The sequence below is a fragment of the Gymnoscopelus microlampas genome (genome assembly GCF_963454915.1).
Source record: "Gymnoscopelus microlampas genome assembly, chromosome: 21".
Lineage (NCBI taxonomy): Eukaryota > Metazoa > Chordata > Actinopteri > Myctophiformes > Myctophidae > Gymnoscopelus > Gymnoscopelus microlampas.
This window is the reverse complement of record NC_139958.1, coordinates 5763537-5791531: the sequence shown is the minus strand read 5'-3', so window position 1 is coordinate 5791531 and position 27995 is coordinate 5763537. Positions and strand designations below refer to the sequence as shown.

The window sequence follows — 27995 nt, the reverse complement described above, 5'->3', positions numbered from 1 at the left end:
CTGCTATTTTTTAATAGCCAAAGTATAAAAGGTTCAAATTATTGTGATGCTATATTAACACATTTGGCTGGGGACCCCCAAGGACCCCCCGGACCCCACTTTGAGAACCAATGGACTAGGCACTGCCATCTCAATAAAACACTTTCCGTGGACAGGAGGAGCCCTATATAAATCAGGCGTAAAAAAGGAAAAAAAGTATGGTGTACACACACACACAGTATAAAAGCCACTCGCCACTTTTTCTTTCTTTTTAATGACTGGTTCTGGTCACTAGCGAGAGCGGCTGGGATTGGGCTAAGGCATGGTGGGAGCTCGGCACCGATTGGCTAACGGAGGCGGAGGAGGCGGGAGGAGGGTTCGGGAGAGGGAAAGGAGGACGGGAATGGTGGGATGAGGAGGAGGGGAGCGGACCGCCGGGGGGACTTTTCCGCCCGGATGACGTGGAACACATGTAAGAGGAGGAGGAAGTGGAGGAGGCGCTGGAGGAGGAGGAGGTGGATCTGGCGAGATGATGAGGAGGCCCTGAGATCTTGGCGCTGCCGGCGGCGTTGTTGTTGTTGTTGTTGTTGGACATGAAGGAGGAATGGGAGTGAAGGTGGGTCTGGTGCTGCGTCTGGTGGTCCCTGTGTGGCTTGGTGGTGAGGGACAGGGGCTGCACCTGCTCTGCCGAGGCTGACGTGGTGTAGTCGCCGTGGGAGTGCGTGGCGGTGGCGTGCTCGGTGTGCGTGGGCGCCGGGGCGGCGGGCGAGGCCAGCGCCGTGGTGGGCGTGGCGGGGGAGTCCAGGGAGGAGGCGGGGCTGGCCTGAGACAGGTGTGTGTGCGTCAGGTGAGGATGGTGGTGTTGTTGTTGTTGTTGCTGCTGGTGGTGCTGCTGGTGGTGGTGAGGCGCGCCATGGTGGTGCTGAGGCTTCTCCTGCTGAGGTCCGCACGACAACGACGAGGACGGCGCGCAGGGCCTCTTGGGCTGCGGCGGGAACGGCTCCGCAGACGCTGCCGATTACACAAAACGTTGGGATGAGTTTTCTTTTCGCAATTATCGCAATTCTTTGAGATAATCGCAATTGTTTTTTGCATAATCGTCATAATCATTTTCATGTTAAAAATGTTCTTTTTTTTTTTTATGACAAGAATAGTGGAAATAGCAGATCTACAAGCTCAAAACGCATCACGAGCTTGTAGATCGGTTATTTCCACTAATCATGTTTAATTAATAGTGTCATTAATTAAATATGTGCTATTTGTCATATCTACCCTGTGCAACCTTTGTTTACGAAGGCTAAAACCCAAACAGAGATTGTATTTTTATTCACAATGTTCCAATAATGTTCAACGACAGAGACACAATTAAATCGTTGATCGCAATTATTTGTGACTTCTAATCGTCAAGTTAAATTTGTAATCGTGACAGCCCTACTCAGATATGTTCAATGCGTTTTCAAACTATAGCTTTGCTATGTTCATACTAATCTACTCAAGACAGCACCACTGGCCCTAAACATGTAGTTGTTGTTGTTGTTGTTGGTGGTAGGAATAAACACAGAAGCACCCGGGGGGAAGTGGACTATGAAAGGGGAGGAGACAAACAGAGTTCCTGTTCCTACACAAAAAAGGGGAGGTGGTGCCCTAGAAGCAAAAACAACCCCTTTCTTTTACCGAATGGGTTCCGAGATTGTATAGTGCCTGTTAGCGCCACCATGAGATTCTACTTCCGACTTGCTGCTATTTTTCTGCAAGCTATTTTTCTACTTGCCCGACTGTATTTGGTACAAACAGTATATTGGCTATCATTTGACTATATCAGTATCAGCCATTATGCATTCGATTTTTCTTTTTTTCTTTTTACAACTTTAAACCTGGGGTCCACATTCTGGACATGCTTGCGAGCAATATTTCTGATAGACACAAATAGTTTGTGAATATTTGTGTAAATGTTTTAATGTAAATCTTACCTTCTGGTATCATGTCAGTCTTCACATTAATATCCCTCTTCCTCTTCTTCCTCTTACCCTGCACAAAATTAACACTTTAGAGTTAGACTCTACATTGGACATTAAACCAGACGGGAAAAGAAATGAAAACACTGTCCAACAATGAGTTTGAGGCTTGTTCTGTAACTCTGCAGAGCGTAAAAATGGAACCAAATGGACCCGTAAGGGTCTGTAACGCTGCAGAGCATACTGTACAAATGGAACGAAATGGACCCGCAAGGGTCAGTACACTCTCAGAGTTGTGGCGGTCCTTGAAATTTAAAAAGTTTGATAACTACCGATATTGTAATTGCATAGCACAGACGTGAAGGCCTCATACTTGTTCTGGTTCCAGGACCGGATATGGATCCCAAACCCTAATCACATCCAGTGTGTAAGTATGCATGTGAATAAATACAGTATAAGAAATGTGAACTCACGTAGTTGTCTCTTGCTGACCAGCCTGGGTAGAGCTGGGAGTGCAGCTGTCTCTCCTTGCGAGCCATGTCGTAATACTTAGCCTGCTCCTCGCGCGTCAAAGAATGCCACTGAAGAGACGGAAAAAATACACTGTTGGTTATCGCAATCAAAGACATACTTTTAAAAAAAGGAAAACAAATGATTTACATAAAGTCGCGTGCCAGTATGACGCTCCGAAAATAACCTTACAAAGCTCACACCGCTTTGTGAGCTTATAGCTCGGATATTTTCGGTGTGAGACACCGAAAATAAGTATAACCCAAGCCATAGTCAGGTGAGCCCGAGTCCTCCAAAAAAAACTGTGACCAATGTAAATCACAATTACAATATAACACAATATAAAACCATTACAATATAATAATACGATATCAAACTTTAGAATCATGCCATCTGGACGAAGATACAAATGGGAAAAGGGTCTTTTTAGTGGTGAGTTTTGTCCACTCAGCAGCCATTGGTGCACTAAACAAACTGCCTCGCTGATATGTTGGTTTATGTTTTCTGGCGACTCCATGTATGTATGTATCGTCTTCATGTTGTGTTGACTGATTAACTGAATCAATAAAGACTGATTATGATTATGAACATTTTTCTGCTTGTACAACAGTGTTGGTTTCGTCGACTAAAACTATGACGAAAAATGTTCGTCGACTGCCTTTTTTTACTGACGAAAACAAAATAAAAACTAAGCTATGATGACTAAAACTAAGACTAAATCTATTGGCAATGTCATCAATAAATAAAAACTAGACTAAAATGTTAGTGAGGGACTAGTGGAGAAGAGATCCAGTAGAACTAAAAGACAAGTCATTTTATGGTTGGTTGTGCTACATACATACATACATTTTAGTCTACTAAATCAACTGTAGATTTAGTCGACTATAATCTTATGATATTTAGTCGACTAAAACTAGACAAAAACTAAAACATTTCAGGTGACTAAAATATGACTAAAACTAAATGGAATTGTATTTAAAAGACTATGAATAAAACTAAATAAAAAATGTTCAGTCAAAATCAACACTGTTGTACAAGCTAGCTGCCCTCCAGCACTCAGACACCACCTTGGCTCTCTGACAGAGACAGAAAGAGACGGAAAGAGACAAGAGAGGGAGATAACAACAGAGACACACAGACTGACCCTGCGTCCCAGGATCTGGTTGATGGCGGCGCTCTCCTTCAGTGTGCACTCAGACACCACCTTGGCTCTCTGCTCCTTCATGTACAACATAAAGGCGTTCAGAGGCTTCTTGACGTGAGGCTTCTTGTCCTCCTCCTTCTCCTTGGCCACAGGCACCGGAGCCTTCCTACAAACAAAACACACACATCCACAATATATATAAATATATATACACGAGTGAGAGAGTAAAACAGCTGTATGTGATCAACTATTATCATCTCTAGAGTGAGAGATGTTCACAGGTACTCCACCAGGGGGAGCTCATCATTCATTTCTGATCTGATGATTTTGTATGTCAGTCTTTGTGTCATGAGGTATCTGCTCCCACCCAGTGGTTGGTGTAAATGAGCAGTTTTCAGATCAACGTGTTGGGCACAGACTAACATGCCTAGGGTGACCATATTTTCAAAACCCCAAACCGAGACCCATAATCACTTAAATCCGATGGAAAAAAAACTGCTGCTTTTGACCATTTCTTTGACTTTAACTTAAAAAAGTATCCGATCTACAATTTGTCAGACGGCAACTTATATAGGGCTTAATAAGTCGTTAAATGACAATGAAACAAATGAAACAATATACAGTACATACACAGAGAACCAGTTTAACCCATTCAATCTGGGAACCCATCTCTGTCATTTTAAGATTTCTTTGACATTTTTTAACTGTCAAATGTCTTAACAAATGTCTTCATTTTTCTGAAAAAATATTGTTGCTATATCGGTGGTGCTCAAACTTTTTCTTGTCAAGGCCAAAATTACATGTTTTTGGCTGCCGATCCCCATCTCAAAATGCTTTGTTCCAGGGACCCCTCCCCACCAAAAGCAGATTTGAGTTACAAATGTTTGCTTTAAGAAAATACATATTCAAAGATTTGCACACATTTTCAAGGCTTTTCAAATATAGCCAAAGACATCTTAAAATGACACAGATGCGTTCCCGGATTGAATGGTTTAGGTAAATGATGGTGTATGTGTTTTTTTTACCCGTACTGGCTGCAGTCTCTGGGCTCCTGCTTGACGGGCGTGTGCACGATGGCAGGGTGGGGGATGGACGACTGGTGGGCCGGACTCAGGTGGGGAGAGAAGCTACCGGACACCAGGCTGAACCAGAGACAAAAGGGTTAAGATTATGTTCAGAGAGCAGTCACAAAAAATGCCAAGAGAAGCAAAGCACACAGAAAGCATGGACACACGTTTGAGTTACGGCAGTCTTGTGAGGAGGACATCAACATTTCAGAACGCACATTTTATTAAGAAATGTTAACCCCAAGACTCGGCATTGTGAGCTTGTAGATCGGCTATTTTCGGTGCATTGACACCGTCACCTTACCCCTTATGCCAGGGGTCTTCAACACGGGGTCTGGGACCCCTAGGGGGTCCTCAGAGTTACTACAAGGGGTCCGCCACATCTTTGTGTGATATGATTTTTTATTTATACCTTAACCACTTGAACCCTAGCATCCCGATTCTGAGGACAACTTGAGCCAAAAATAGCCGATCTACAAGCTCACAACGCCTCGCTTGTGAGCTTGTAGATCGGCTATTTTTGGCAAAGAGGTGTTTGGTGTAGAGGGAAAAAAGAGCAGACCAAGTAAACAAAAAAAGCTGAATCTGAAACACAATTTTATGCAATATAGAGGGGGTCCCGGGGTCCTTGGCCTGAAAACGTTGAAGACCCCTGGTCTACACAATTAGAGAATGTAGAAGAATTGTTATTTTGACAAAATCTTATCCAAAAATAACAAAATATTCTAAGTTTTGGGTCTGAGAGTCTAAATCTCATTAAACGGTGGTTCCGTGGCTCAAATGCCGAATAAATAATGGACCTTGATATGAAAAGGGTTGAAAACCACTGATTTAGAGCAAAAGAAACAAGTTATTGCCAGGTAACATACAAAAAATGTTCGGTGATATAGAGAAGGGGGTTACTTACAATTTGAGACGAGAGCTTGATCTCAAAATACATTGTGTAAATTCAACGTTGAATAGTATGTGCATTTCAGTTCATGCAGTGAATTCATGGAATGGACCGAGTGTGGAGGTACTACGAAGGCCAAATATGAATTACTTCAAGAAGGCATATGAAAAGATCATATTTAAGAGGTTATTTGGATGAGGAGGGGCCTGTGGATCAGCTGTTTTTAGATAAGAGTATCAACGGGTTGGTTTTATTATTTTATTTTGTTTATTACTGCGGTTATTTTAATTGTTCTATTTTTGTGTTTTCTTTTAACATGCAGTGGAGATGTTTGGAAGAGGGAAAAAAATGACAGTGAAAAAGGGAGGGTAGGAGTTTATACGTTTCACACTTTTTACTTTTTTTCATTTTTGCATTTTATTCGTTTTTTTGTTCGAAATAAAACATTCATTCATTCATTTGGCCCACAAGTATAGTAATATCAAACACACACACACACACACACACACACAGTCACACACACCTTGACATTGAAGCGTTCATAGCCAGAGCAGCAGGATAAGAGGGTCTGAAGCCCCCTGCAGTGATTGGGTACATGGACTGTCCTTGCCTGGGGGAGGGGGGGGGGGGGGGGGTGAGGGAGAAACAAGGATTTTAAAGGATGTAAAAAAAAATCCGGATAAGAATGGATGATGGATGGACGTGTGTGTGTCTGTGTGTCTGTGTGTGTGTGTGTGTGTGTGTGTGTGTGTGTGTGTGTGTGTGTGTGTGTGTGTGTGTGTGTCAGACTTGTTGGTTCCCACAACTTTCAAATGCTTTCGCCTTAAATGTTTCAATGTATTGTCGTATGACGGTGTCATGTGTTACCGGGCAGAATTACACACACTCTCTGTAGCATCGGAAAAGATTGTAGAAGAGATAATGTGGCTTGACAGCAGTGGTGTAAAGTAACTAAGTACATACTGTACAAATGTTGAGGTATTTTTTACTTTACTGGGGTGTTTCCAATGTTCAGTACTTTTACTTCTACTCCACTACATCTCAAAAGGCAAATATTGTACTTTTACTCTACGACAGGGGTATTCAACTAGATTAGGCAGGGGGCCACAACTGTAAAATAACTTGGAGTCGGGGGCCACACAGCGCAAATGCACGCGCGCTGCGCGCGCGTGCATGTGCGCACACAATTTGCGCGCGTGCGCTTTTTCGGGTCTAATTCGGGTCTAATTCGGTCTAATTCGGGTCTAATTCGGTTCTATTTGACCAATATAAATCAACCTTTTTTCGGGTCTAATTCGGTCTAATTCGGTTCTATTTAAGGTTCTAAGTTAAGTTCCAATGAAAGATGGCCTTTCAAGAACTAATGAAGGATAAATAATTTGTTCTGTTTTAACTTTGATAACATAAATCAAAGTTAAAATAAATAATAATTATGAAAATTAAAAAAAAAAAAAAAAAAATTTTTTTTTTTTTTTTTTTTTTTTTTTTTTGAATATGGCCAGGGGCCACAAGGAAGCTCCTCGCGGGCCGCACGTGGCCCGCGGGCCGCCAGTTGAATATCTATGCTCTACGACAATTATTTGAAGACTTTAGTTACGTGTTGCTTCGTAGATTTTGATTATTAATACAAAACATACAGTAACCACTTCAGCCTTACCCGTATGTACATGTCGGCCATTTGTAAATAGCCGATCTACAAGCTCCCAATGCAATCCATTGTGAGCTTGTAGATCTACTATTTACAAAAGATTTTTATACATTTGAAAACTTGTGAAATGGGACATTCAGTATAATGAATTATTTCTACTTTTAGTACTCAAGTAAATTTTGAATTCCGGACTTTTACTTGTAGCAGAGTATTTCTACATTGCTGTACTGATACTTTCACTTAAATAAAATATGTACTTTTCCCACCACTGCTTTGACCGACTACTTTAATAGCCACCCTGAGGCAGAACGTCTAGCGTGTACGTGTGTGTGTTTCTTTTTCTATCTCTGCACGTGTATTTGTGCAGTGTGTGTGTGTGTGTGTGTGTGCGTGTGCGTGTGTGTGTGTTGCTCACAGCCATCCCAGGTGGTGTGGGATCTGGCCCATGCCTCCAGGAGAGAGGGGGTAGTAGGGGGACAGCTCCGCTGGGTGGGGGGTCCGAGACATCCCTGCAGGGAGGGGGGGGGGCAATACACACACACACACTCAACAAATGCATTCAGATCAGTGTTGATTTCGTCGACTAAAACTATGACGAAAAAATGTTCGTCGACTACCTTTTTACACTGACGAAAACTAAATAAAAACCAAGCTATGATGACTAAAACTAAGACTAAATATATTGACAATTTCGTCAACAAATAAAAACTAGACTAAAATGTTAGTGAGGGAAGTAATCTTATGTTTGGTTGCACTCGGGTGTTGCGCTCTGAAAATAGCCAATCTACAAGCTCACAACGCGTCGCGCTGCGACGCGTTGTGAGCTTGTAGATCGGCTATTTTCAGCATGCAACCAAGTGTAAAATCAGCCATTACGACGCCATCAAGGCACCGCCAAGATACATTTTAGTCGACTAAATTAACTGTAGATTTAGTCGACTATAATCTTATGATATTTAGTCAACTAAAACTAGACAAAAACTAAAACATTTCAGATGACTAAAATATGACTAAAACTAAATGGTATTTTATTCAAAAGACTATGACTAAAAAGCTAAAATTTGCTGACATAATCAACACTGATTCAGATGATAGTAATAATACTAATTGTTGATACAGATAATTGTTGAGGATTACAGATACAGACACTCAACACGTCGCATCACGACACAAGCTTATAGATCTGCTGTTTTAGCTATTTTTGTCTCGCCCCCCTAGGGACCGGAGGTCCGGGGTGAGACAAATCGATCATCCTTCACGTCTGTGTTCCAAGTTAAGGTTTCTTAACCAATCACGGTGCTTATATTAATGTCATGTGAGGGGGTTGGCCCTTAGCTCTGAAATGTGCTTACAATTAAAGTTACATGGGATGTGTAGAAATACTATGGATTCAATACTGAACAACAACATTTAGTGTTGATTTATGCTGTAGAACATTTACAGCATGAACTTTACTTTACTACGATGTGTCCGGGGTATCTTAAGTACATTTTGTATTAGCTTCACTGATGGTTACAGTAGCTCCGTGCTGTTACTTTGGGACTTTCTTTATCTTATTTGCAGTTTTGCACAACGAATACGTTTGATCATTTAGGCTGTATTGTGTATTCAAATTCCCCTCATCATATTCTACCGCATCCCATCACTGCAGGTCGGTTCCGTTGCGTTCCGTAAACCCATTCAATCCGGGAACGCATCTGTGTCATTTTAGATTTTAGCTACAGATTTTTTTTTTAACCCATTAAGACCAGGCAATTCTTTAAAATGTTTTCTAAGTCCTAACAGTTTTTTGAAAAAAATCCCCAAAAAAATGTTTCAAGATTTTTCAATAGCAGATCTACAAGCTCGTAGCACGGCACCGAGTGCCGTGCTACGAGCTTGTAGATCTGCTATTTTTGAATTGCCAAAGAAATCTAAAGTGCCACAGATGCGTTCCAGGTCTAAATGGGTTAAAGATCTTGGAACATTTGCGCAAATCTTTGAATTGAAAACATTTTTTTTTTTTTAAACAACATTTGTAACTCAAATCTTTGTTTCGGGGGGGGGGGGTCCCATGAACAACATTTTGATGGGGATCGGCGGACAAAAACATAATAACCAATAATAACCTTGACAAGAAGAAGTTTGAGCACCACTGATATAGCAACAAGTTTTTCAGAAAAATTAAGACATTTGTTGAGAGACATTTCACAGTTACAAATGTTCGCTTTAAAAAAACATAGATTCAAAGATTTGCACACATTTTCCACATACATATTAGCTTGGGGGTCCTTGACACGAAAAGGTTTGAGAACCACAGGCATAGAGCGCTGAGGGACTCCCCTCAACAAACGTATGGGGTTGGTTAAATGTGAGGTTTGTGGAAGTGAAGGGGTTAAGCCTGTTATTGACCTACCTGCATCAGGAGAGAGGTGTGAGGGGGGGGTCCGAGGAGAGGAGAAAGGGTCCGGGCTGTAGGACAGCAGCGGGGACAGGTGGGAGATGTGGGGGTGCTGCAACCCGGGTACCTTATTAGACTGTGGACACACGCACGCACACACACACACACACACACACACACACACACATGCACACACACACACAGAAAGAGACACAAAAAAATACTTAAAATATTATAATCAACTAAAATATATGCGTCTCAGTGCGCCGCCTTGTGAGCTTGTAGATCGGCTATTTTCGGGCATACAGGCAAGTATAAATAAGCGCCATCAAGGCCTCCAAAAAAAATACATTTTTGTTGACTAAAATCTTCTGATATTTAATCAACTAAAACCTTTCACATTTCTAAAATATGACTAAACTGTGTGTATGTAGATCTAGAGTAGGTCTTACCAGGTGGGTAGGGGGAGGGGAGCGAGGGTCTGTGAGCGCTGCTGTCCCCGGAACGTCCAGTAGAGGCCACTGAGCCATCTGCAGGTACTGTAGCAGGAGGAGAGAACAGAGGAATGAATGAATGAATGAATGAATGAATGAATGAATGAATGAAGGATGGGTGGATGGATAAAAAAAAAGGGAAGGAAGAAAATAGTTTGGTCAACAAAAAGCTGAACAGACAACAGTCATTCATCACAATAACTAGTGGGAGAGTTTGTAATGTTGTACCAGAACCTGCAATGTGTCATCATTTAGCGCTGTTGGCCAAGATACTCAGTAAGTGTAATATGTTACTCTTTTTTAAGTAATATTACGTATTGCAATTCAAGCCTGCTCATTTTAACCTCACAGGGGTGATTAATCAGCCAAACTGCACACATTGCAGCCTAAGACCAGGAACGCATCCGTGTCATTTTTGGCAATTAAAAAAAATTGCAGATATACAAGCTCATAGCGCAGCACTGAGTGACGCACTATGAGCTTGTAGATCTTTTGAAGAATCGTGGAAAATGTTAGCAAATCTTTGAATAATCTTTTGAAAATGTTTTAAAGCGATTTTTTAAACTCCAATCTGTGCCTCTGGGGTCCCTGGAACAAAACATTTTGAGATGGGGGTTCACGGCCAAATTCATATAATTCTTTTTCTTTCTAAATCCTAACGGTATGTTGCTATATCAGTGGTGCTCCAACTTTTCCATGTCAAGGACCCCCAAAATGATATGTATTTAGCCTTGGACCCCCATCTAAAAATATGTTTTGCTTTGCTGTTTTTGGGGAAAACCCACCCCTCATTCAATTGCCCAGATCTATGGAATGGACGATCGAGGCGGCACAATTGTTTTTCTCCGAGTCTACGAAACCCCCCTACGTCTTTTAAAGCGATCAGCGGGTCGATCGTTGTGAAGAATAATATTCTATGATTATTCAAAGGTGAGTGAAAACACTCGAAAATGCTGGCACTGGCGGCTATAGACGTTGTTTTTTTTCTGCCACTGAATGAGTTAAATAAAAAGTATTTTTTTCATGTTTTGGATAAATGCTCTTTGAATAGAGACGTTTGTTCTTCATGTTCATCAGTCTTGGATTAAAACATGACTTCACTACTGTAACAAAGTGGAAGAATCTGTAGTAAAGGACCTAGAAATTAGTACCATCTGAGTGAGTCAGCTGACAATAGTCCCGTTTTATAAAAGGAGTGTGTGTGTGCATGACGCTGTTAATATGGTTGTAATCACAAGCCTGACGTCTAGAAATTTACTGAATCTTTGTTTTCCATTTGAGGTTTGGCACTCGCTAACCACTACTGATTTCTGCACAAAGAATAAGGACAAAAGAAGTAGAAACCCACATCAGTGTTAATAATAACCTTCTTCCCACGCTTACAAACACCACGTACATTTCAACAGTTTTTTGAAAAAAGTTTTTTGAAAAAAAATCTAAAAAAAAAAGTTCACAATTTTTCAAAAATAGCAGATATACAAGCTCATAGCACGGCACTCGGTGCCGCGCTATGAGCTTGTATATCTGCTATTTTTGAATAGCCAAAGAAATCTAAAGTGACACAGATGCGTTCTTCATGGTCTTAATGGGTTAAGACCGAGATAGCATCTGTCATTTTAGATTTTAACCACTTTAACCATTATCTCATACTTTGGGCAATTCAAACATAGCAGATATACAAGCTCATAGTGCCGTTCTATGAGCTTGTAGATCTGCTATTTTTTTGCAAACCATTTTAAAGCAAATATTTGTAACTAATATTTGCTTCTGGGGATTCTACAAATGTCTTCTGAATCCTAACAGTTTAAAAAAAAAAACGTCTGTTGCTATAATTCTTTTTTCTCAAACCTTTTCATGTCAAGGACCCCCAAAATGATATGTATTTGGCCCACGGACCCCCAATCTCAAAATATGTTGTTCCAGGGACAGCAGCAAATATTTGAGTAAAAAAAATGTTCACTTTAAGAAATATATTATATTCAAAGATTTACAGTTTTACAATAATAATAAGAATAGCAGACCTACAAGCTCATAGCGTGGCACCGAGTGCCACGCTATGAGCTTGTAGATCTGCTATTTTGGAATAGCCAAAGTATAACACAGATGCGTTCCCTGTTTTAATGGGTTAATCACGCCAAAGAAGAACCCATTCAGGATGAGAACATAAATGACACTATGGGAACATGGGAACATTCTTACACTGCCATACACTGGGAACCCACCACCAAAAAAAGCGTTGCTCACGCTCTTTATCGTGAACAGAGGTTTGTGCGCGACTGTGCTCGCCAAAACCTGGCCACAGCAGGACGTATGGTTAACGTGTTTCAATGAGAATACATTTTTTATTATGCATGTGTATCAATGTTAAGACGGTAATGAGAATGCAGCTGTGTGGTTACCGCACAAAGAATGCACACCGTCATCTAAGCCCATCATCGGTATCAAGTATTCTCTGTGGCCGTGGTATAACGCTAGTTATTCAATCATAATTACTATCGTTTATCATATATCATCGCACATAGTAGCATTAATGTTCCCACGCCCTCTGAACCTGCTACTGTTCCTGTTGGACACACACACACACACACACACTAGGGCCGCCAAACGAATATTCGCTATTCTAATATTATTCGAATATTGGGAAAATATGTATATTCGAATATGAAAATTAATATTCGAATTTAAAAAAAAAAATATTCGACAGGGACGAAACAAAAAACAATGTATGAAGTTATAAAAGCAAACAAAAGATATGTTTTATTCGATCCGAGCACTCGATACATTGTTTTTTGTACTGTTTCTGTAAAAAAAAAAAAAGTTTTGAAAAAACGATGTTTTTTTTTAATAATAATAATAATATTCGAATATCTGCATATTTTTAAGACCAATATTTGAATATCATTTCTGAGGAAAGTTGACAGCCCTAACACACACACACACACACACACACACACACACACACACACACACACACACACACAGCAAGCCTTGTTTGATTAACTTGTCTTCCCCGTCTAAACTAAGTCTACAGTAGTTGTCTTTTACCAATGATGTTCAGAGACAGAATGTTATTGGGTTGACAAATAATAATAAAAAAGGAAAAAGAGAGGGTCGTACAGCTCGTAGCCACGATGCAAAACATTTATTTTAATAGGAAACCATCATTCTGTCCTCCTGACACACACAGCTCTTCTTCAGGGAATGAAATTTGGCAAAGACGGTGAAAATGAAACCCAAGGACAAATGTAGAAGCTTGGCAAAAGGCTTCACATTGAGGTTTATGTATTACGTCACATATTATCGTACAGTAGTGTGTGACGTGTGTGTGTTCTGGATTAGTTTTATGCTTTATTTATAAATATCTGGGGGGGGGGGGGGGAGACCAACGGCCAGATGATCATTTTCAATGCACTACAGAGAGTTAGTTATCTATGGGAAAAGTCAAACCACTATCACCAACATCCTTAACCCATTCAACCCGGGGGGGGGACGCATCTGTGTCATTTTTAGATTTCTTTCAGCTATTCAAAAATAGTAGATCTACAAGCTCATAGCGCGGCACTCGGTGCCGCGCTACGAGCTTGTAGATCTGCTATTTTTGAACAGACCAAAGAAAGAAAACGACACCGATGCCTTCCCGGTCTTAATGGGTTAAGAGGCCAAAGACATTGGATAAGAGCGAGGAGGCACGGGCCCAAACACACAGGCATTGAGAACAGCTGGTTCAGTCTATGTTCCACAATTATGCAATTGCCCCCTGAGTGCAGTATAAGTTGCAGCGTGCAGCATTTTGTGTTAATTGTCTTCACCTCATACAAAACAGCACATTCTGTGTGTATAATATCTCCCATACTTTGGCAATAAAGCATTGCTGATAACTTGGCAGTAATGCAACAACAGAAAGAGTCCTATGTGTGTACACACACACACACCACATCTCATCTGGCAGAAATGTGTGCACGCACGAACGCGCGCAGCCGCGCACGCACACACACACTTACACACAGCCCCCCATTCTGAGGCCCAGGGAAGCTCTGGCTGTGAGTGTTAACTGAAAGCAGCTGTTAGAAATACCATATAGATGAATGCACACACACACACACACACACACACAATGGGAAGCATGAAGTCACTATTGTGTCCTAGCTCGGGAGCTAGGGCTTAGGATTAGGAGACATCACTGAGGAGATAGGAAATAAAAGTTTCCTCCTACCAGGAAGACTCTCCAACTGAACAACATGTGCGGTTCCCCCCACCCTCCCCTCCACCCCCTGCCCCTCCAGCTGGCAATATAACGTGGTGTGTGTGGTGACTGAGAACTTTAATCCACGCTGACAACAACTATATTATTTGTGCTGGTACTATTTAAGGGTTTATAATAATAATAATAATAACAATTAGTCCATACCTGGCGATGTGCACAGCCAAACTATATGCATTCTTCTTTTGGGTTATGCGCCCGGTATGCATAGCTTAAGTTCTGGAGAGTGAAAACAACTGGCTTCCTCACCGTCTGCATATGCTAATGGTCAACGGTTACGCCCGTCTGCAAGTTCAAATCAATTGCTCCATCCACTGAGGATTTATAGTAGGATAAAAGACAGGAGGCGGAGGTCGAGGCGGTTCTCTTTAGGAGTGACATGGATGGACAGGATCAGAAATTACTAGTATTAAGAGGATCGGCCCAGGTTAGAAGGTTTGGGGGATAAAACAAGAGATGCAAGGTTTTGAGATGGTTTTGGACATGTGCAGAGCCGTGTTGATTTCGTCGACTAAAACTATGACGAAAAATGTTCGTCGACTACCTTTTTTTCACTGACAAAAAATAAATAAAAACTAAGCTGTGATGACCAAGACTAAATATATTGACAATTTCATCAACAAATAAAAACTAGACTAAAATGTTAGTGAGGGACTAGTGGAGAAGAGATCCAGTAAAACTAAAAGACAAGTCATTTTATATTTGGTTGAGCTCAGGGTGCTGCGACGCAGAGCTTGTAGATCTGCTATTTTCAGCATGCAACCAAGTGTAAAATCAGCACCATTACAACACCATCAAGGCACCGCCAAAATACATTTTAGTCAACTAAATCAACTGGATTTAGTCGACTATAATCTTATGATATTTAGTCAACTAAAGCTAGAATAACAGTAAAACATTTCAGATGTCAAATATTAGTCAATTATTAGTCAAAATATGACTAAAACTGAATGGTATTTGATTCATAAGACTATGACTAAAACGGAATAAAAATGTGCTGTCAAAATCAACACTAGTGCTGCAGAGGAGAGATGACATTGGGAAAGGGATGCTGAAGATGTAGCTGCCAGGCAAGAGGAGAAGAGGAAGGCCTGAATAGGAGGTTCATGGATTCAGTGAGAAAGGACATGCAGGTGGCTGGAGTGACAGAGGAAGACGCAGAGAACAGAAGTAAGATGGAAACATCTTAATAACATCTGTGGTGAGCGACCCCCAATGGGAAGTAGCCGAAAGAAGAAGAAGATTTATCGTAGGATAATAGAGGATTAATGACATAGGATTGATCTCGTTTTTTCCTGTGGTACAGAGCTCTAAAAAACTGCCCAACAAGCTCATTCAAACCGACTGCTTTATCAACTACTGCACTAAAACATCTGGGAGAATGTGAGCTACACAGAACAGGCTAAAAATAGGTACTCCATGTTCCTTTTCTACAACGTGTTACATTGGGTGCGTGCAGCACGTTTCAGAATTGTTGACAGTCAATAGTTTCTTGTCTGTCTGTCTATCTATCCGCCTGGCAAAGTCAGCGCAAGTTGTGAAGGCAGCAACGCAGAGGGAGGCGTTTGGTTTTTTTTTCACCCCGCCTACCTACCACCCCGAGTGGGTGTTGGGTTACGGACTATACTTATAATACAATCCATGCTAACGTTAGGCAATCTGTTCCCTGAAGTTCCTGAAAGATATGGTGCAAGAAGGAATCATGCTAGAGCAGTGATTCCCAGAGTTCCTAAAAAAGATAAAATGGTACAAGAAGGAATCATGCTAGAGCAGTGGTCTTCAACAGGGGGTCCGGGACCCCTAGGGGGTCCTCAGAGTTAATACGGGGGGTCCGCCAAATCTTTGTGTGATGTGATTTTTTTTTTTTACATTAACCACTTGAACCCTAGCATCCATTTTCTGAGGAGAACTTAAGCCAAAAATATTTTTTGAGTTATAGGTGTAGAGGGAAAAAAGAGCAGCAAACGTTTATCTGAAATACAATTTTTTACAATAAAGACGGGTGGTCCCTGCTTCATCTCTCTCTCAGCTAGGGGGTCCTTGGCCTGAAAACGTTGAAGACCCCCTATGCTAGAGAGCATACCTAACCCGTGTAAACTCATTAATAAACGCACCAGGAGAAACGTGCTCAACGCCGTTTCTCAAATAAAGAAGTGGATAAACCATCCACAACACTATACTACACTGTGCCTGTATACCTAGCCATCATCTGGTCCTGTCAAGGTCGTATCCATACCCTCCAGTACAGAAGACTTTATCAAATGCACCCAATTAGTGATAATATTCTCAAGTTACATGTGGAGGTTTTTTTCTTTACTGTTCTTCCTCACTTGGAAGCCAATACAAGACGCTGACTAATCTGAATTTCCTAATAAAACTCTGAGCTCTCAGATTATTTCATTCATTATTTAAGACCTTATTGAAGGCACTCGGTGCCGCGCTATGAGCTTGTATATCTGCTATTTTTGAATAGCCTAAAGAAATCTAAAAAATGACACAGATGCGTTCCAGGTCTTAGTGGATTAAGACCTGAGGCCGATTCTACAAATGTCTTCTAAATCCTAACAGTTTTCTGAAACACTTAAGTTGCTATAATATCAGTGGTTCTCAAACTTTTTCATGTCAAGGACCCCCAAAATGATATGTATTTGGCCGTGGACCCCCTTCAAAATATTGTGTTCAAGGGCCTGACGTCAATTGTTTATTTTTGGAACACAGTTCTTATTTGACACGATATTAAAGACGTCTATGGGAATTCAGAACGGGGGGCGGGGGGGAAACAGCGAACCAGGTAGGATGTGTAAATTACGTCAGACTTCCCCAGGGGTCCTTGAGGGAGTTCCAGGGGGTCCCCAGCTAAATGATAGATTAGGCACCAAATGGACCCTTATGGATCTGTAACTCTGAGAGTGTACAAATGGAACCAAATGGACCCTAACGGGTCCATTTGGTTCCATTTGTACACTCTCAGAGTTAAATTGACATAGATTTTACAATATAAATTGGGGTCCAAGTGATAGAAATGCCATTAAATGGGGGTCCGTAGCCCTAATGCATGTCAAACTGGGGGTCCTTGAAATTAAAATGGTTGAGAATCACTGCTAGTGCCGTAAAAATCTTCTCTTATGGGGGTCCCTGGCTTATCTTTTCAAATGGGGGTCCGCGGGGTACGAAGTGTCAATTTGGGGGTCCTTGACATGAAAAAGTTTGAGAACCACTGCTATAGATAATATCAAAAAATACATATATGTATATATATTTTTTTTAAATATTTTATGAAGTGTAGTCCTTAAGCCACGACCTAATGCTGCGCTCAATAGCGGTGCCAAAAGCTACAAAGCGGCCAAGCGTGGCCAGCTGTACTGCTGCCAAGTCGTCTGTGAAGTGTTGCTCAAGTCAAACACATACGTAAATACATCAAACAGGCTAGGGTTAAACAGGACAGCAAACTGCTATTAAGACCTGAAGCCCATTCAACAAAATGTCTTCTAAATCCTAACAGTTTTTTGAAAAAAAACGTATGTTACTATGTCAGTGGTTTTCAAACTTTTTCATGTCAAGGACCCCAAAATGTATATGCATTTGGCCGCGGACCCCCCCCACATCTCAAAATATGTTGTTCCAGGGACCCCTAGAACCAAAGATTTGAGTTACAAATGTTCGCTTTGAAAATATACATATTCAAAGATTTGCACAAATGTTCTCGATTTTTCAAAAAATAGCAGATATACAAGCTGTGCCGCGCTATGAGCTTGTATATCTGCTATTTTTGAATAGCCAAAAGTGTAAAATAATGCTTTTTTATCTCAAATCTAAAAATGACACAGATGCGTCCCAGGTCTTAATGGGTTAACAGCCAGGATGAGTTTGTCTTGTCTTCCATTTAAACAGAACAGAGCAGCCGTTGCGAGAGAGAGAGAAAAAAGAGGAGTGTATATGATGAAACAAAAACATAATATGACTGATTGATGCTTCACTGCGTCACTCACTGGAGCGCTCTGTGACACCAGTCACGTCCTCGCCCGTGGCAGCCGTCAACTTTGTAGATTCATATCGCTGGCTTCTATTGAAAATTACATTTTCATGTCATGACGCCCCAAATTGATATGCATTTGGCAGCAGACCCCTGGGGGAGGGGCGGTCCATTGTGGTCCTTGTATTTGTTGACGACATGTATTATTGTGCTAATTACATTAACATCAACATTACTTAACATAATTAATGCTGATGAATTGAATACGTAAGACCACAATGGAAACTCCCCAGGACTTTTTTTTGTGTAAACGTGCTGTTTACATTTCTGACTAATTAGGTATTCAATCAATCAATCAAACTTTGAGAACTACAGTAATAGGTTTGTGTCGTATTTGTTCTCTGTGCTGATAAACTGTCAGACACCAATGTGCCATCAGTATTATTGACAAAACACCCAGTGTAAAAACTCCACATTGATAAGAGCAGCCACCTTACAGCACTGTGAGGAAGCTCCTAACGGAGGAGATAAGGACACCAAAACCACCAAACCACTTTGCCGAAAATAGCCGATCTACAAGCGCACAACGCCTCGCAGCGCGAGGCGTTGTGCGCTTGTAGATGTGCTATTTTTGGCTACCGTTCTCCTCAGAATAGGGATGCTGGGTTGAAGTGGCTAATGTAAAAATCACACTAAGATTTGGCGGACCCCCCGTAGTAACTCTGAGGACCCACCTAGGGGTCCCGGAAACCCACTGTTGAAGACCCCTGCCTTAGAGGTTGACAGATCCGTCTGTCTTTGTCTTTTTATATAAACCTGGAAATAAAGTTTTAAAAGGATCCACTGGCTAATAAGCCAAGTATGCCTTAATACATTATAATTGTCCTCTATATCTAAAAACACCTTAAATGTTTTAGTTATTTTAGAAATAGCGCAATAGTCTCAATAGGGGCAATGCCCGTCGTAAGTCAATGATGTCATTTGTCCATGTGTGGTGGTCTAGCCCTATGGAATTTATGGACTGCGCATGTGAAAATAAAAAACAACTTAATACTTCCTAAAGTTAATGAGCATCAAATCAATATCTTAAATATGTTTTTTTTTTTCACATGCATTCCATAGGGCTAGACCACATGATATGGACAAATGACATCATCAACTTGCGACGGGCATTGTCCCTCTTGAGTAAAAGATGAACCGTTTCTAAAATAAATAAAATATTCAAGGTGGTTTTAAACAAATATTTTAGTCATAGAGGGCAATTATAATGTATATTAAGGCATATTTGGCTTATTAGCCAGGGATCCCTTTTAACACTTGGAACCTGTTGTCTGGTCATAAATTGTCATAAGTTCAATGTTTATAAATGGTCATAAGTTCAATGTTTATAAATGGTCATAAGTTCAATGTTTTAATCAACCCAACTACTATCACACTGCTATGGGCAGTGTGCTGTGCAGACACAACATGTTGCAGGTGAGGGAATCCTGACACATCAGCGACCACTTGCCCTCAAGTAGTGATCATTATAACAGACAGGATCTCTATCTGTCTGTCTGTCTGTCGCCTTCACAGATTGGCCGAGCTATGTGTGACGTTTTAAGTGCCGCTGTCACAGGACTGACGCCACAGACCGGCCTCTGATAACGGCATTAGTCATTTTAAAAGCATAGCTGGGTTTTTATCATGCGCCAGCATTGTCATGAATGACTACCACACAAAAACAAATAAATACCTACATTCTTAAACACCCACTCAGTCCTAGCCCATCGATTACCCATGTCTTGACCGATATTTTGTCAAAAAAGTGCTAAATCAATTCTAATCAATTTGAAAAAACGTTGAAAATTTGAATTCGTAAAATTCAAACATAGCTGACCTCAAAACACTGTGAGCTTGTAAAATTAGCAATTTTTGAACATCATTTGAAGTCTTTTTTTTACATTTCTTCGCCAACTGTATAATGACATGCCCAAAATAGGGACACCAGATTGAAAGTGGTACAAAAAAAAGAAATCAGGACCCATTTGGCTGCATAACTGCCGAGATATAGCGATGTCATAAAAAAATAAAGTTTAATAGTTTGCCTCTGGGTTTTTTTAATTAATGGCCAACGGTGTCAATGTGAACTCTTGAATCATCATCACTCAACAAGCCCTTCAGAAATCCACGCTGAGCTACGGCTAAGCCTTTAGGCCGGGAGAGTTGGGCAACGCCACCAATTCCTCTGGGGGAACTCCCAGGTACATAAGGCAAAGCTAATCTGCTGCTGAGTGGAGGTTACGGCAGAGCCGGAGTTCTAGCCGTGACAAGAAGAGCAAGAACAGGGCAGCCGCATTCCTACAATAGGAAATCAAGCAGACAAGCAGGTTCACCAAGGGGGCTGGCTGGCTGTGTCAGGGCCTGGGCTGGCTGTGTGTGTGTGTGTCAGGGCCTGTCTTATCACAGCAGGCCGTTGGCAGCCGGCATGTGAGCGCGTGTGAGTGCACACACACACACACACACACACACACGCCTAATCATTTGTAACAGAATAGAATGACAACCATTATATCTAGACAATGGTGTGCGAGCCTCGGTCCCATGTCTTGGGTGATTTACACTTACTTTATATACGCTGTTGCAGTGCACTGAAAATAGGGACATTATGGCTCTTATTTAGCCGTCATCCTTTTCATTTAGTTTGACGTCATTGTTAAGGCATGTTCTAACAAACACTAAAAAAGACGACAAAGAAAGACGAATGCGAATCTAAAATGCATCTTTTTTTATGAAACCGATTAGGTTACTTACTACTGCTGATTATGCTACTGCTTTTAAATCGATTTAAATCGATTAATTGTTGCCAGAAATAGCCGATCTACAAGCTCACAAGGCGTCGACGCTCTCGCTCAGCTTGTAGATCGGCTATTTTCAAGGGGGCCGCGACACCGAGGCGCGTCCAAGTCTACTACACACACATCAGGCATTATTTTGCCTCACAATATCCCCACACACAATGAGAGGCAGCCAGGCAGCTACATGCAGCATGTTGCTGTCTATCAAGTCAGACACAGTGTTTATCAGTGTGAACAAATGAATCACGCTGACGTCAGGGGCCGGAGTGAAGGAGCACATCCAACACAGGCCACACCTCTCTCTCTCTCTGCATGTGGAATATGAGTCTCTGCAGGAAAAGAAAACCAACCAACATGGAAGGAAGGAGCCTGGCCTCAACGCAAATAAGGGTAACCGTACCATGTTGGCAACTTTACAGGGCCGGGACTACCCACACTACCCACAGGACTACCCACACAACAACAACAGGCCACAATCATCCACCCACAGGGACAAAGCGACAGACAACACACAGACCCGTATGTATGGGTGTGTCGTCTGTCATCCATGTGATCGTCACACAACCATGATAGTATGATGTATGTTTTGTGCATGCATGTGCATTTCATGTACTGTATATACAAAACAAAAGAAGAGAAACATAATGCTTGTATTTGCCTTTCAAGGTCGAGACAAATTATCAGCTAACCCTATAACTCGGGATGCACCGATTGGGAAATTCTGGGCCGTTTAAAATAACAGTGGCCGATAACCGTTTGTTTTTGTTCTTATTCACTCCCCTTTTGTGCCTAGGAAATAAATAAATTATAAAAAAATAACTTTGTTTTGAACTTGAATATCAGCCATTCTACACACAAATTCAAGCATTAAGATTTATGAAATAAACCGATAAACATCGACCACTGGCATCAGTGAATGACATCTTATTTGCCGATACACAGATGTCAGTCAACAAGGCGAGTATCAGGTCTATATATACGGTATGTATGCCGATAACTCAGTGCACCCCCTAAACCTAACCTCAAGTATACAGTAGGAATGTGTCAGAAATAGACATAGACACGAAAATATTTTTAGAGATAAGATAGAGATTAGGATTGTGGTTAGGGGTAGCATTAGGATCAGAGGTTAGGATCAGAGGTTAGGTTTAGGGGTTGGGGTTAGTGCTTTAGGGGTACAGTTATACTTAGTTGCACGTTGGAAATAGCTGATCTACAAGCTCACAATGTGTTGCAGCAGCACACACACCTACTCAGGTTTTAAGAGTTAAAAATGCCTAAATCTAATACGTTAAAATGAATAAATAATGCTGTCCTATACATCTATGATGAAAGCACAAGTTAGTAGTACAAACATCAAGTGTGTGCGTGTGCGTGTGCGTGTGTGTGTGTGTGTGTGTGTGTGTGTGTCTCTCTCTCACCGATCTGGCGCTTGGTGACAGAGCTCCGTTGGGGAGGTAGGGGCTGCCGAGGTTACTGAGGTTAGCCAGATCTGGGATCATGAGGAAGGGGTAGCCGGCGTAGGGAGAAGGCTTGAACAGCCCTCCATCCTGCTGTCTCCTCAACGCTGGAGGAGAAAGTACCAGTGTTAGATTTAGTGTCTGTACAACTTACTCTCAGAGCCATGGATTAACAAAGATGTACTGTAGGGCTGTCACCATTACAAATGTAAGTTGACGATTAATTGTGACTCAAATAATTGCGATTAAGGATTTAATTGTGTGTTTAACATTGGAACATATGAATACAAAATAAAATTCTGCCTCTTAGGCTTCGTAATAAAAAGATTCCACAGGGCAGATATGACAAATAACTTAAAAATACAAAGAAATGCACATATTTAATCATTTTATACATGTAAAAATAGCAGAAATAGCTGATCTACAAGCTTTTATATTTGAAAATGTGTGAATATTTTTCAACATGGAAACGATTATGACAATTATGCAAAGATAATTGCGATTATCTCAAATCTTTGCATAAGATTATCTCTTATGCAAAGGTTAAAATGTTCATTTAGATAGCATGTTATTTAGACAGATGCTCGGTTCTTTGTGTACCTGGCATCCTATAGTTTCAATGTACAGATTATTATTTTGATGGTATGTCGTCTAGACTGATGCTAGGTCCTTGGTTTACCTGTGATCCTATCATCCTAGTTTACTGAGGCACTACACTGTCTCTCTGCATTTGATGTGTGTTTACCTTGCTTACTGTAAGACGCTCTCTGGACGAGAGTGTCTGCTAAATGCCTACATTGTAAATTGTACTCTTATCCAGAGCGACTTACAATAAGCAAGGTAATCCCCATACATAGAATGCAAGAGAGACAGTGTAGTGCAGGGGTCTTCAACGTTTTCAGGCCAAGTACCCCTTAGCTGAGAGAGAGATGAAGCAGGGACCCCCTACTCTATATTGTATAACATTTAATTTCAGATTATTAATTTTTTTTAAACTTGGTCTGCTCTTTTTTCCCTCTACACCGAGCCACTTTGAGAATAGCCGATCTACAAGCTCACAACGCCTCGCGCTGAGCTTGTAGATCGGCTATTTTTGGCTAAAGTTCTCCTCAGAATAAGGATGCTATGGTTCAAGTGGTTAATGTGTGAGGCCGCACAACTATTAAAACCCTGAGGAAGACAGTAATTGTCGAAACGTTGGTTTCTTATCATTAAAACTTTCTGCATCGTGGCTAAGAGTTGTGCGGCCTCATCCTTATCAACATTATTATCTGCCGTGGCCAGCACCTCATCAATACAGGTGTGCGCTCCATATTCTGTGTTTGCCTCAAGTGGTTAATGTAAAACATAAAAATCATATCACACAAAGATTTGGTGGCCCCCCTGTAGTAACTCTAAGGACCCCCTAGGGGTCGCGGACCCCCTGTTGAAGACCCCTGGTGTAGTGCATGACTCTGAGGAAGATGCAGTAGCATTGACACGTCAGTTGTTGTTTGTTTCTATACATGGCATCTTGATCAAAGAAGCTTATTGTGCGAGCTGCTCCAGTGTTGTGTTGTTGTTCCTTTGAGACAGTGTGTAGTCGTGCCTCAAGAAACTAGGATCCTCCCTGGTATTAACCAAGAAAGTCTAAACAACAAACATACTGTCGAAATAACAATCTGTATATTGAAACTATAGGACACCGGGTCAACAATGATCCTATAGCATCTGTTTAATAAGACATGCCATCTAAATTAGATTCTTAACATTGTGGTCAAGAAAAACAAACAAGAAACAAAAACATGAGAACGAGTGACCAAGACATGTCTGCATGGTAGCCATATCTTGGTCAATCGCTAGTTCATTTGCAGTAGTTCTCAAACTTGTTTTAATTTCAAAGACCCCCATAACTCTGAGCGTGTACAAATGGAACCAAATGGACCTGAGAAGGTCCATTTGGTTCCATTTGTACACTCTCTGAGTGAGTTACAGACCTGTTACGGGTCCACAACATCGAGAACCACCGGCACTATTGCTGCATTTCAGGTTCAGTATTTCCATACATTAGTGCGATTTGTTACCTTCTATAAAGAGTTCTCTCTGTCTGGCATAGTTCTCCAAGTCAGGTCTGGAGAACTGCGGCCGTCTGTCTGCCTGCAGAAAAACAAACAAACAAACACAAACTCAAGACAAAGAAAGTATCGGTTCATAGTTGTATTTTTTTTTGGTTTACCAAAAAAAAAAAAGTAGAGTAAGTGATGTTCTTTGGTTAAAACAAAAAAAAAGTGTTAAAAAGCTCTAGATTCTGATAGTAAGAGGGGGTATCCCTGTCACCTCCAACTCTGTAATAAACAGAAAACACATTTGCAGGTGGGGTTGCCAATTTCAGCTAATTCTATTCTGTTCCAGTTCCAATTTTGTCTGCTCATTTCTTTGTGTCATCACTTCCAATTTCACTTGTTTATCCTCCATCCTGTGTGAGTTCTCTCTGGAATCCTGACCTGAAAATGTATTTTCTGTTTACCAAAGAGCTGGAGAGAGACTCCCGTTACTGAATAAACACTCTATAGCAATGAGTACTATCAGAATATAGAGCCATTTAAGAACCTTAAAGTTCTATTTTATACTTTTATACTATATTGACAATAGCAGATCTACGGGATAGCCATAACAAGCTTGTAGATCTGCTATTAACTTGGATGCAAGTTATCAATCAATCAATTAATTAATTAATGAATTGGTAGTTGGTTCACCTTACTGATCATCGATTTATTGATAAGCGTTGATTCTCCTAAGAACCAGAGTTTACTCTTACTAGTACGAACTGCTTAGATCATTGGTTCTCAAAGTGGGGTCCGGGACCCCCAGGGGTCCTTGAGGGGGTACCAGGGGGTCCCCAGCAAAACTAGTTAATATGGCGTCACAATCATTTAAACCACTTTAACCATATTTTATACTTTGGCTATTCAAAAATAGCAGAAATACAAGCTCATAGAGCGGCACCGAGTGCCGTGCTATGAGCTTGTAGATCTGCTATTTTTTGAAAAGTCCTGGCACAAATATTTTTGTGACGGGGGCCGCAGCCAAAAAAAAAAAAAAAACCCATCATGTTGGGGGTCCTTGACATGAAAAAGTTTGAGAAGCACTGCCTTAGATAGAGACCATGCTGAAACATTTTGTCCTGAAAATACTGCTTTTTAAATGAACCAATCAATTGTCCCTGTAAACTCTGTAAACTAATGTTGCATCAATAAGTTGTCATATTAAGAAATATATATAATAGTAACCTCTGCGTAGTGGTCAATTCATTGTTTTAATTGGTTATTTGGTTAATTCTTACCAATTAAAACAATGTAAATTCTTAACGATTGATTAATCTTTAGTCGATTGATTGTTAGCATCTCTATCAGCTATTTTGGGGCACACATTTTGACTTACCAAAATATGCCAGGTGTAAAGGTGTCAAAGTGGTTGGTGGCCTTTTTTTTAAAACAGTTTGCTAAAGCAACCCCCATGGGTCCTCCTGGGGGGGGGGGGGGGGGGTTCCATGGGTGTCCCCACTCCAGCCTAATTCAGTTCAACAACTTCAACCTTTCACGTCAGACATTTGAAAATAGACGATCTACAAGCAAACTTTGTGAGCTTGTAGATCTGCCATTTTTCAAAATAATCTTGATCATCTAAATGGATAGGTTTAACTCATGGAGTTAAACAGCTGGCTAAAGTAGTGTCAGTTAAACTTAACACTTTACTAAAGTAGTGTCAGTTAAACCAAACACTTTACTAGTGTCAGTTAAACCAAACACTTTACTTAAGTAGTGTCAGTTAAACTTAAAACTTTACTAAAGTAGTGTCAGTAACTAAACTTTAGTTAAAGTAGTGTCAGTTAAACCAAACACTTTACTAAAGTAGTGTCAGTTAAACCTAAGACTTTACTAAAGAAGTGTCAGTTAAACCTAAGACTTTACTAAAGCAGTGTCAGTTAAACCAAACACTTTACTAAAGCAGTGTCAGTTAAACCTAAGACGTTACTAAAGAAGTGTCAGTTAAACTTAACACTTTACTAAAGTAGAGTCAGTTAAACCTAACAGTTTACTAAAGTAGTGTCAGTAACTAAAGTAGTGTCAGTAACTAAAGTAGTGTCAGTAAGTAACTAAAGTAGTGTCAGTTACAGTATAACTGTAGTATAACTGTTCTACCTCAGAGTCCTCTGAGCTGCTGGTGTTCTCGGACTCGTTGACCAGGCTGGACTTGACGTCGTCCAGGTCTCGCTCGGCGGACACATTCTCGGAGATCTTCTCCTCCTGCTCCCCCTCGTCCTTAAAGGAGATCAGCTCGTCGTTGGCCCCCAGATCATCTCCTCCTCCCCCGTTCATCTGAGGCATGTCGGACAGGAGGACACTCTCTCCCCCGAAAAAAAACAATGAGCTATGAACTATTATCTCCTCTGAGAGAGACACTACTAGTAGTAGTAGTAGTAGTAGTAGTGTTGTTGTTGTTGTTATTGGGATATAAGATCCCTGTGGTAAACCACTATGGGATGGGGGGTGGAGGGGGGAGGGGGATCCAGCAAGTATGTAAAGCTAAAAAAAACAACCCCCAAAAAAAACACGTATAGCTGCGTTATAGCACAGCTTTTGTTGGCTTGGTTCTTTCTTGTCGATGTTTAAACGACAAAAAGAAAGGAACTCTTGCCTGGAACTGGTACTGGACTGTGAGCTAGCCGGTGGGCTAGCTTCTTTTAGCTAGCTACCAGTGACTTTAGAATAGCATTGAATGCTACTACGGCTGCTTTAGTGTTGCTTCTTCTCTCTCTGCTCCGCCAGGCCGGGGAGGATATTCCCGAGGAGGTCTCTAGCCCGGGCTGCTGGTTCTTAGTGTTCGGCTGGGCTGGCTCAGCCAGTTACTGCAACAAAGAAAAGTCCTACTAATACCTAATAATAACACTCACACAGGCCCGGAGAACACGCTCCATTCCGTCCGCAGCCTGGTTATAATAGTCATTTTTCTGTCTTGCTATTAAAAAGCTAAAGAAAAAAAAGAGAGAAAAGAACAGAAAAAACGTGATCTCTCTCTAGACTGAAAGGAACAGAGCGGCGCGAGCGGCGGCGCTCGAGCGCACGAGACACTGAGAAAAGTTTGCTGCGAACAAAGTGGTGGAAACCGTGTTATTTTACTACTTCTTCTCTCCCCTCCATCGTCGTCGTTCGTTATTTTTAATCCATCTTCTTCTTCTTTAACGACGCATAACAATGTCCACGGGCACGACGTTTTAATTAAAGTGGTAGTTTTTTTCCCCTCTTCTTCCGCGTTGTTAACACACACACACAAAAAAATCTGTGCCCGAATGGAGAAGTTTTTCTCTTGGTCTGTATTGTGGAGGCGTGGGAACCTCAACCATTCCACTGGTGTG

At 41.1% G+C, this 27995-nt stretch overlaps 1 protein-coding gene across 2 annotated transcripts; it reads right to left on the bottom strand.

The window, feature by feature from the left end:
- On the bottom strand, window positions 1–27974 carry LOC311038168 (transcription factor 7-like 1-B). 2 transcript variants are annotated; one of them, XM_084047539.1, is made up of 12 exons: window positions 26782–27974; window positions 24664–24736; window positions 22562–22707; window positions 10028–10114; window positions 9591–9711; window positions 7611–7704; window positions 6071–6157; window positions 4614–4730; window positions 3589–3754; window positions 2408–2515; window positions 1950–2007; window positions 2–990 (listed from the first exon to the last, which is right to left on the bottom strand). In XM_084047539.1, exons 1-12 carry the CDS (start codon window positions 26965–26967, stop codon window positions 251–253), a joined length of 1983 nt encoding a protein of 660 aa, XP_083903665.1. In that variant the 5' UTR covers window positions 26968–27974; the 3' UTR covers window positions 2–250. The 2 variants fall into 2 exon arrangements, with proteins under 2 accessions (XP_083903666.1, XP_083903665.1); XM_084047540.1 differs by lacking the exon at window positions 6071–6157 and having other exon boundaries at window positions 1–990.
- Window positions 27975–27995: the final 21 nt, after the last annotated feature.

Bases quoted from the DNA above. Each gene is read 5' to 3' on its own strand.
- LOC311038168 (XM_084047539.1), bottom strand. From the start codon at position 26,967: ATGCCTCAGATGAACGGGGGAGGAGGAGATGATCTGGGGGCCAACGAC. The intron at 4,731-6,070 runs GTGTGTGTGACT...TCTCTGGTTCAG, and splicing joins ATGAACGCTTCAATGTCAAG to CCTGGTGTCCGGTAGCTTCT. The intron at 3,755-4,613 runs GTAAAAAAAACA...TTTTGTTTGTAG, and splicing joins AGAGACTGCAGCCAGTACGG to GAAGGCTCCGGTGCCTGTGG.